This window comes from Vigna angularis, chromosome 3, assembly GCF_016808095.1.
Source record: "Vigna angularis cultivar LongXiaoDou No.4 chromosome 3, ASM1680809v1, whole genome shotgun sequence".
NCBI classification, from domain to species: domain Eukaryota; kingdom Viridiplantae; phylum Streptophyta; class Magnoliopsida; order Fabales; family Fabaceae; genus Vigna; species Vigna angularis.
In genome coordinates this window covers 14906071-14917280 of record NC_068972.1, presented here as the reverse complement: position 1 = coordinate 14917280, position 11210 = coordinate 14906071, and the positions used below count along the sequence as shown (strand labels likewise).

The window sequence follows — 11210 nt, the reverse complement described above, 5'->3', positions numbered from 1 at the left end:
TTAATTAAGAAACTTCCAAGACACATTCTTCAAACTCAAATTTATACATCTTATAGTTAAGAGACTTTCAAGACACATTCATTCACACTGAAATTTATACATCTTATAGTTAAAAGACTTTCAAAACACATTCTTCACATTGAAATTTATACATCTTATTTATAAGATTAAAGATTAATACATAATTTGATAATAAATGAAACAACATGCCTAATAAATAATAAATCTTGTCATGATATGCCTAACAATAATTCTAATACTCAGTAAAGAAGTACACTTTAATTCAACCTCATAATATCATCTTATAAGATAAATTTTGCGTCTTTTGTAATAAGAAAAATAAAAAAACTGTAATTGTACAGCTGTCATGACTAAAAAACTAAACTTGCTACTTCATAATCAGAGAGAAAAATGTAAAGTGTGGGGCAGAGATGCCATATTCTATGGTAAATTGTCGCTTTTGGAAATAATTAATAGCGGTTGTTCATGAGAAGCATCACCAATGAAACATCGACAACAAGAGAAAGTACAACAAATACGAGAGCAGCAGCAGCAGCAGCAACTTTTGATATGTGATAATAATGAGTCTCTATTCTATGCGATTACACACTTATTACCTTGGAATCGATAGCGATAGATTAGGAACTGTGAAGATAACAATATAAGATATGTGAAATATATGTGAAATAGCCACAACTCCAATCCTATACCATACCAAATTAATCTTAAACTGACACATAAGTTCATTTTTTGATTATATGTTACCTACAACACCTTGGAAAAGACAAAGTTCATTAAAAATATCTCTAAATGCCCTCTACAAACTTTCTCTTCCCTTCTCTTCATGACAGCAAGCTTGTGTTGCAAAGAAAAATAGAATATTGTTGCCCCTTACTTCACCCATATTCTTCATTCGATTCTTTCTTTGACTTTTTAAGAATTTAAAACGTGTAACAACTATAGAACAAGCAATTTCTTCGAAAAACTATATCAAAGAATTACCCTTTTAAACTTGATCATATATTTACAACAACTTTACTGCTATGTCAGCTGAATAGAGTTAAAAATGCTGTTCTTTCAGGTATATATATTATCCTTCTAGTGAATAAAAGCAGTAATACGTTATGGTTTGTATATATGTATATATCATACTACTTTTGCTTTTTATGATATACCGAACACAGAATAAAACTTATGGGTTGTGTTTGGTTCGTTTTTAGTAGTTTATTAAATGATACCTCTTTGGGTATATAATGATCCGGAAGTTAGGTTAGGTTAGGTTCGTTTTATTGCTTTTGCAGTTCAAAAACTGCCAATTTAAGCTTAGTTTAGCAAGAATTTACAGGTAAGTGTGAAGTGAGAAGAAAGTTGGTGTCTTGACTTTGAAAAGAAAAAATTGGCATCATCCCAATATAAGCAAAGTCAGCACCTCGGGTTAAGGGGTGGAATTCAAAATGATAAGCTTGCTTTTGAGAAAATAATAATAATAATGCATCAAGAAGAGATAAAGATGGAGGTAACATCTACCAATCTGCTAAGAAATAAAAAGAGGGGGCAATAATTACCGAATGAAAAAGAAAGAAACATGGATGGTACGTGGCGTAAGTTTTAGATTAGATCTATTGATCCTTTTTAATTTAAACTATTATAGGTGAAGGTGGCCATAAATGATAGGTTCATGGGGAAGCAATGAACAGGAATACTATAAGTGACTGCCTTTGAAAACTGTTACCACATTATAAATATATGCATATTATTATTATTATTATTATTATATAAAACACACATGATAGTTGTCTCATCTCATGTATAAAATAAAAACCACACTATATATAAACTAGGCAGCAGAAGAAATGAGTAGCTAAAATATTGAGTGAGTGGTTAGAGCTTGAGACTAACAATGGACGGTCTAGTTCAGCTGCAGAAGAACCTCGTTGATTACACTGCTTCTCTATTTCATGAGGTAACTCAGTATATGCTATCCAATTGCCACTTTACATTACACTGAAATACCTTTAAAAGAAAGGTTCACGAGTTATGTTTACTGGTTTATCTGATTTCTGGTTTACTTTGTTATCTCCGGGGTGTCTTTGTTTTCTTCAAAAAGGGTTTTTTAGATGAACAATTTAACCAGCTTCAGCAACTTCAAGATGAAAGTAACCCAGATTTTGTGGTTGAAGTGGTCACTCTCTTTTTTGAAGACGCCGAGAGGCTTCTTAACGAGCTCTCGAAAACACTGTAAGGGCACTGCAATATCCTGTTTTATTATACATCTTTAGACCAAGGAATCATGTCTCTTTGGGAACCTCTTTCCTAACTCTACTCTTGAATAATGTTGATTCATTTGGCTCTAACAGAGGCCAACCTAGCATTGATTTTAAAAAGTTGGATGCTCATGTTCATCAGTTGAAGGGTAGCAGCTCCAGGTAGAATTTTCCTCAAAACAAACCATGTTGGTAATGTTGTCTTTGTTTTCTTAAGTTGGTTATCCACCTTCTGTCACTAGAAATACAACATTTTTAGTCTCAGTTCAGTTGTTTTGTTTTTGCCAGTAACATGTAGCATAGTGGCATGACCCTCATCTTTGTTTTTGCCAATACACTTCCATTTGTCTTACCTCACTATTTGGTGTTTATACAAGTATCTTAAATTTGATGAAGTTATTGGAAATGTAGCATTGGAGCACAGAGAGTTCACAGAGTCTGCATTTCCTTCCGAAACTCTTGCGAGGAGCAAAACGTTGAAGGGTAAGGTTTCCATATCAAAACACACTTCACTAATATGGTGTGTTAAAATCTTCATATGTTAATATGAAATAAAATCTTGAAATAAAATCTTGGTGTTCAGGTGTCTTAAAAACTTGCAACAAGTGACACATGAGTACTCCTTGGTGAAAAACAAGCTTGAAACTCTCCTCAGGGTAAGGGCATATGGTGCTTTCTATAAAATCCTGAGAAGCCTTAAAATTTTTAGTTTTTATCTTTTGACTTGTGTGATTGTAGATGGAGCAACAGATTTTGGCTGCTGGTGGATAGGTTTGTGGGTAGTGTGACACGAAGAAGAATGGTTTGCTGCAACTAGAATTTGGAAATAACACTCAGAACAACCATGTCTAATCTGCAAACCAAACAGACCCACTTCTATGTTGTATTTTTCACTTTGTGTATGATTTTGTCAAGTGGATCATGGTCTTGAAATTTATCATTTGAGCAAGAGTTGATCTATATTTAGTCCAAAATTTTTGCCAACGAAATGTCATCTATAATATGCACATCCTAATGCAGGGGCAAACGAGTTCTCATAATTTGAATCCCTCAAACACAGATTGCAAAACTACATTCATTTACGTTCCACTAGCACTGGCCATGCACCTGCTTTTAGAATCGATATATAGCAAGCATGTTTTTCGACAGTCACAAATTTGTCAGCAATGAAAAATGCCAATTTAGAAGCAGAACTGAGAAATCCTAGAGTAAATTGAGAGTAACAATCAGAATGAATTGAGAATATTTTAAATAGAATGATACTGACAGTTGGAATAGTTTTGCAGTGTTTTCCATTATCGGAGTATGTAAGAATTTGTTGTTTAGAAGGAATGGAAGGTGGTGGTTGGTGTTTATGTGTTGTGAGGAAAATTTGTAGTTAGGATTATTCAATGTTGTTTGGTCTGAAATGAGGTACATTGAATGCATTGGTGTATTTTAGAAGGTCAACTTGTTTCAGATACGTGAGATGTCTCCTGGTCAGCACGTCATTTGCAGACAAGATCCAAAACCAAGCCAAGATAGCTGTAATAATCACTCATGACAGAGTAGCTCGCCATTTTTTTTTTCTCCTCAGTCACCGAAGACCATCTTTATTAATAAATATCAAACATTTTTTATACCACACACTTATCTAAACGATATGAAACTATTCCATGTATATAGTCAGATTTTCACAGCATATCATCAAGTTCAATTTTGTAGTTTAAGAAAATAATAGTAGTTTAGAAGTTGGTAGTGTTCTTCTGATAAGGAATCTATAAAGATTAAAATGGTGTTATGGGAAAGATCCAAAACGTTGGTATGACAAGTTTTGGTCTTATCTACTTGCAAAGTTATTTTGACTATTAGTTTCCAGCTGGGTTGTTTCTGTTTGGAGTTATTATTAGAAATTCTACATTGATATAGGTCAATTTAAAATAGATAAATTTAAGATGGATAACTAGGTCCAAATTTAACTTTACAAATTGACTTGGTAAGGTTAAATTAAATTTAAGTTCATTCATCAATAATTTTATCTATGTTTTACTTTTCTTCATATTACATCTCTTCGATAAGGTATGTGTATGCATGTATCTAAAACAATAAGGAGAGTCCATAATATGATAGTTAAAAGATTGTATCATAATGCAATTATAAATAAATCGTAAAATCATTTTTATTTATGAGTATTGATTTATTTACACTAAATTGTTAATTATATTAACTCGTGTTATTAAAAAAATAATACAAATTCAATCTGACTTAATTTATTTTATTCACAATAAAACGGGTCATTCGGTCTAATTCAATTCGACTCACCAAGGTTGGTCATTTAGTGAACCGATTTAGTTCAACTTATTTATTAATGAGTCGAAAAAATTCGAATCTGATTTGACCTACCATGGGTTGACGTGTTAAGTGGGTTGGCTTACCTAATTACAAGTTTTTTTTAAATAAAAAAATTACATTTTTTTTTGTAATTCAAATTTAAATAATTTCACTCTAAAACAACAATTTAAAATAAAAAAAATTAACATACAACTCAAACGTAATCCAAAAGCAAACCCAAAAAATGAATAAATAAGTTTATAATATTGGTAATTTTTGTGTCACTTATTGGTTTATAAGATTAGAGTCTTGAATGGATAAATTTATAATATTTTACTCTCTTGAAACATCTATTTCTTTATTTTCATTTACAATATAATACATATGTTAACTAATAATATTGAAACACAAAATAATAAATAATTAAATTAAACTAGGTGGATTGGTGAGTCAACACGGATAACTTGACTTACCATGGGTTCAATCCGGATGAACCGAGTTCTAAGTAAACCATATTGAAACTTGTCCCATATAAAAAATTTCATTTTTTTCAAATCCAACTTGGTTTGAACCCGTGATAAGCCGAATTGACCCGTGGGTTCTAATCCACTTTTACAACACTATTAATAATTTTAACAAAATCTATTCATATAACACTTCCTGGTATTACATTAGCATCTCTTTTAGGCCTTGTTTACATGGGAGGATTTGTGAGAGATAATTTGGGGGGAGTGATTGAATGGATTTGACGAGATTTGAGGATAAATTTTTTGTTGTTTGTTTGAGTGGATTTGAAGGTAATTGAGAGTAGATTTGAAAGTAAAATTTGTCACAATTAGTGTAGCATTTGATTGATGTGACAAATTTAAAAAATTTGTTTAAATGGTAGAAATTAAAGATTACCAAAATGTCTTTAGTTATATTTAATTGAAAGAATGTTTATAAAAAATAAAAAATTATCATTAATTATTAAAATTAATTTTAAAAGTCTACAAAATCGTGCTCTGCCTAAACCGTGCTAGGGTTTTACAAACCAGCTACGCAAGAACACTCAGGGGCCGTCCAAAACAAAATAAGGAAGAAAGATGGTGGCTGACAAGACCAAGAAGTTGAAGGTTTCCGAATAGGGGGAGAACCTCGACGAAATCGACGGAGAACTTGTCCTTTCCATTGAGAAGTTGCAGGAGATCCAAGACGAGCTGGAAAAGGTACCAATTCTTCAATATCCCACCCGCTTTCCTTCTTCCTCTTTTTTTGTTTTTTCAATATCGTGGATTACGGATCTTCCCTCGTCTTTTTTTGAGGTTTTTATGTGACGTTGGAAATGTGACTCTGCTTTTGGAGCCTCCGAATTGCACGTGCTAAATGTGATTGCTTTTATGTTTGATTATCTGGTTTCGGAACATATCCATTAACATGTTGTTTGTGCTTTGTTTTATTTCTTGGTTGTGTTGTTTTAGATCAACCAATAAGACAACGAATACAGGGAAACTGAATACATAAAATTGAGAATCGAAAACAAGTTTTTTTATATATGTGAGTGTAACCGTAACCGAGTTTGCATGTAATCGAATAAATGCATCCATGTTTTTCACCGTGGTATTTTAGAATAACTCGAGGGTAAAGTTGACTTTTTAAACAAAATCCTCTCAAATCCAAACAATATCGCGGATGATAAAAATATAACGTATTTCGCAAATCCGTTTAAATCATTTCTCGCAAATTTCTTCAAACAAACACGTTTTCGCATTTCCTTTTAAACAGGGTAATCCTTCATGCGAAGAGAGCGTTAATGGAAATTTCAGTTGTAATTTCTTAGTTTCTTCATATTTTTTATTTTTAGTCTTCTTGGATTTCTACTTACCTATGCCAAGTTTAATATCAATTAATTACTTTTTTATCAGTTATATTCTTAACATGTATTCTAATCTTAAGTAATTTATACGTATACTTGTGTTTTTCTTATTGTGTTTCATCGGATAGAAATAGTAAAATAGTAAATTACACAACTATTTTAGTCACAACTTCGTAAAATGTAACAAAGCATGTAAAATGATTTGGTAGAGGACCTATATAAAATATATAATATTTAAAAATACATCATATAAAGCTGAAAAAAATATACATAAATTAAAATATTTACAAGAAATAAGTTCAAATAAAATATTTATTTTCAAGTGTATATAATAAAATCATTACAAGTCACAATAAATAAATATATATATATATATATATATATATATAAGGATAAGTTATTAAAACAATTTTTTTATCATAAGAAATTATATATAAAAAGAGACATTTAATTAACAAATAAAAACAATTCAATCTCATTCAAATAAAATCTTAAACCAATAATATAGGTTATACATTATCTATTTATCAAGGGTATTTAACAATATAAATATCATATGACACATCTTGAAAGATTAAGTATTTACATATTAACATATAATCTAATTCAAAACTTAATTTACAAGTAAATTCAAGAATAATCAATTATGGTAAATTTATTCAATATCACACTTTATTTTGTCATTACTTAATATTTTATCTTGTATAACTGGATCATTAGAAGTAAGAAGATTTATGTAACTACAAATTGATATAATTCTCAATGCTTAATACATAAATCAATAAACAATTCGTATATCATTTCAAATATCTAACTACAAATTCATAGAAGTTTCGTCATTCTCAATAATCAATTCTAAAATAAGTATTTATTAACCCAAAATTAAAAAACAATCAATTTAAACAAAACATCATCCTAGCATAGAAACCAAAACTTTGTCACCAAGTTACATTCACATCAATATCATCTATCTTAACATCTATTAAAAACATAAATAGTTTCCTTATTTATATTTTTTTTTATTGTAAAGAAAGTTCTAATTCAAACACATACTTACTCAAAATCTAAAAACCTAAAGCAAAATATAAAAACAATTAAATTTATGTATGAGTTTAAACAAGTTAAGATAATCTATTTTTTCAACTCTTCACCAAAATTAATGACAAAATTATAAAATAAATAACAAATAATCTCTAAGTAAATAGGAACTTAATCTATTTAAAAATCTAATTAATTAAAATTGATCCTTAAACCGCCAACCTACAATCAAGTATGATTTAAAATAAACTAGATATAAAAGACCTTAAAAAAAGAGAAGATATTTGTTAAGAGAATGAAAAAGAAAAAGAAAAAGAAAAGAGAAATTTAGCATGTTACAATTTTATTAGAAACAAATAATTATAGTATTTTCTAGTTCATGTCAAATTTTTCGTTGTAAGAAAAATAATTATTTTATTTATCACATTAAGATTTTTATAATCAATAATTCAATAGATAAACATGGTGAAAGTGTCTTGAAAATACGAATCCACGTGCTTATCCACGTTCTTACGTTGGTATTAGTCAGGAATTTTCCAATATTTCTTATTATACCTCAATTATTTTTATTCTTATTTCTTATTATTTTAAGTATGCGCAAAAACATGTGTATATTGTTTAAAATTCAGATTAGGATAAACCAAATTCTAAATTAGTTTAGATATATAACTCAGAAGTTGGAGGAGAAATAGGATTTGTTAAAGGTGATAGTTGGAGACTCAGACTCTTATATTGACCAGCTCAATATGAACAAGTTTGATTATTAAAAAAACATTTATTGCAATAAGTGAGATTTTAAATATATTTTAAAACCTTATAAATCGTTCTATTTATTCATTAACCGTTAAACTTTTGAAATTACTCTTTTATTATTTATATATTTACTTTTAATAACTTTACATACATCGTAGTATATATAAAAATAAAAATGATAAACTACAAGTATTATAAATATTGTGTTAAAGCTAATCATGTTTATTCATTAAAAAATGGAAAGAGTAATATTTATTTCTAAAATATAGCATGACTCAATCAAGACATTTCTATATGATATTTAAAGATCTTTAATATAAATTCAATGAATACAATAAATTTTTTATCTAATAATATAATGGTTTTCAGAGTTCAAATTTATCCTAATATTAATAATCGATCAATGTTTACGATCTCTAACTTCTGTGTTTATTCATCACTCTAAGTCCTTTCCAAATCCCAAAACTTTGATATTGGACGTATTATGATTATCACAATTGTCAAATCAATTGATTAGTTGCCAATTAATACGGAGTAGGTTTACTTCTCAATGACATGTATTTAAAAAATAATAATATTTCTTTTCAACTGCAGTTTAATAAAATAGTGTACTTAGATTTTTTACATTACAATATTTATTTATACACCGTAACAAATATATACATATAAAGAAATTAGTTATTATTTTTGTAATAAATTGAAGTTTTTGTGAAAAGAAAAGCGTGGGGAGCGAAGGGATAGAAGCGTTTGGAGTCTGAAAAATAAAGAGATGATTGGGGGCCCAAAATTTGAATTCGAAAAGCGAACAGACAAACAGAGACCTATCCCTCTACATCCCATTCTGTGGTATTGTTTCAAACCACACTATATATATCCTTCCTAACACCACATCCTCTGCCGTAACAAGATAACGAGACAAAAACCCTAGATAACCCCTTTTCTTCAACCTCTCAGTATGGCCAAAAAGAAAATGTCTCATTCAGCCAATTCTCAAGAACCCAAGCACTCCCAAAACGAAACACAAACCATATCAATGGCTACCCTGACCGATGATTCCTATCTTCAACAGATTCAGAGCCTCAGAAACCTCAATGCCAAACTTCTTAAGGAGACCGCTGAGCGCCGCCAACAGATTGACTCCCTCCAGTCGGAGCTACACTGCTCCGCCATCTCCAACAACGACATAGTCGCTGCCTTCGACATAGAAAAGGTAGTCACTTCGGTTGTCGTGGACAGCCACGTCAAGGAGATGAATCTCTTATTTGGCACACTCCTTGGAGAGAAGAATCGCGAGGTTGAACGTCTCCATCGTGAACGGGAAAGCCTCGCTGTGCGGTTCCAGAACGAGACGAAGCTGTTTGAGGAGAGTGTAAAGAGGGAGGGGAAGCTTCGAGAAGAAGCGGAGAAGCTTAGGTTGGAAGGTGAAAATGTGTTGTTGCAGAAACAGAGAGACGTCTCGGAGTTGAAAAGGGAGCGAGATTCGGCGCTGAAGAGCTCTCGAGAATCGTTTGAGGCTGTTGAAACGTTGAAGGAAGAGATTGAAGGGTTGAGAAGAGGGAAGGATGAGTTTGTGAAGCTAAGCAAAAATCAGAAGCAGAAAATAGGTAATCTTGAAGAGGAGTTGACACGAGTCAACGAGTCTTGGAAGATGCAAGAGGAGTCCATGCGTGTCAGGCTTGACAGTGCGGACGAGAAACTTGGTCTTGCGACGCAGAGGGTGGAGGAGATGACGAGGGAGATCAGTTCCTTGAACGAGGAGAAGAAGAAGATAGAAAAGGTTGTTGAGACGTTGACGGAGGAGAATGTTGGTGTTCGTAAGAGTTTGAATGTGGCTATGAAGGATTTGGGTGATAAGCAGCATGAGGTTGATGAAGCTCTTAGAGTCAAAGGTGAAATAGAGGAGGTGAAGGTTAATCTAGAAAGTGAAATTGTTGGTTTGAGAGTCATAATCAAAGAATTGGAAGAGTCTTACATGAAGTTTGAAAAGGAAAACTTGCAGTTGCTTTCAGAAGTTGACACTTATAGAAGTGCTGTGGAAGAGGTGGAAGTTGAGAAGGAAAAGATGAAGAAAGAGTTTGAGGAGGAAAAGAAGAAAATGGAGAAATTAGAGCTGCTAACTGCAAAATTGCAGGAAACGGTTGTGAAGAGAGATGCTGATATGGGACAAATGAGAAGTGATAGAGATAAGCTGGGTGAGAATGAAAAGAAGCTGGAGGGCAATGTGAGTGTTTTGAGAAAGGAAAATGAGGCATTGCAGAGTAAGCTTTTGGAGGCAAGAAAGGAAGTTGAGGATGTGAGCGCTAAGATTGATGTTTGGTGCAAAAATTGGAACAAGGCCCTTGCACTGTTGCAGCATACGGCTACACTTGTGTCTCAACGGAAGGATATTGAAGAGGAGGTGATCCGAAATGGTAAGAATGTTGAAGAAATGGAAGAAATAGCTGTTGAAGAAGTGGAAAAAATAAAGAAGGCATTTGAAAGCAAAGAGGAGATGCTGGATGAAATGAAGCAGAAGGTGGTTTCATTGAACAAGTCTGTGGTGGATGCTCACAAAAGTAAGAACATATGGACTGTGTTATCTTCTGCAACTACAATTTTTGCTGCTGCTTTGGTTGCTTATGTTGCTAGAGGACGTTGAATCATTATCCTATTAACTTAGATGAATAACTTTATATCTTACTTGTAATATGATCAAGATGGTTTAGCCGAATATGAATGTCTTGATCTTTATAAAATTTTATCCTTATTATATAGAACAATATGTTGTTTGTTATAATGTTTTTGGCAGGAGAAATAGTTTAGTATTTCAGAGTAACTAAGCAATATATTTTGTTAATTTCTGCATGTGTTTTTTTGGGATTTATATAATTTCTTAACATCTGTTTTTGTAATTATGTGTGTTACTTAAAAATACAAAATCACAAATTATATATATTTGTTTTTGTTAATTGTGTTTTCATATAATTTTAACCATAAGTAAGATATTATAT

General features: G+C 31.3%; 2 protein-coding genes across 3 annotated transcripts; both read left to right on the top strand.

Moving 5' to 3' along the window:
• The first annotated feature begins 1818 nt into the window (after positions 1 to 1818).
• On the top strand, positions 1819 to 3238 carry LOC108345215 (histidine-containing phosphotransfer protein 1). 2 transcript variants are annotated; one of them, XM_017583794.2, is made up of 6 exons: positions 1819 to 1963; positions 2108 to 2238; positions 2358 to 2426; positions 2676 to 2747; positions 2848 to 2920; positions 3003 to 3238. In XM_017583794.2, exons 1-6 carry the CDS (start codon positions 1901 to 1903, stop codon positions 3033 to 3035), a joined length of 441 nt encoding a protein of 146 aa, XP_017439283.1. In that variant the 5' UTR covers positions 1819 to 1900; the 3' UTR covers positions 3036 to 3238. The 2 variants fall into 2 exon arrangements, with proteins under 2 accessions (XP_017439283.1, XP_052730859.1); XM_052874899.1 differs by having other exon boundaries at positions 2661 to 2747.
• A 5857-nt stretch (positions 3239 to 9095) lies between these two features.
• Positions 9096 to 10993, top strand: LOC108344797 (uncharacterized). Its single transcript, XM_017583297.2, has one exon. It carries the CDS (start codon positions 9176 to 9178, stop codon positions 10856 to 10858), a length of 1683 nt encoding a protein of 560 aa, XP_017438786.1. The 5' UTR covers positions 9096 to 9175; the 3' UTR covers positions 10859 to 10993.
• The last annotated feature ends 217 nt before the right edge of the window (positions 10994 to 11210 follow it).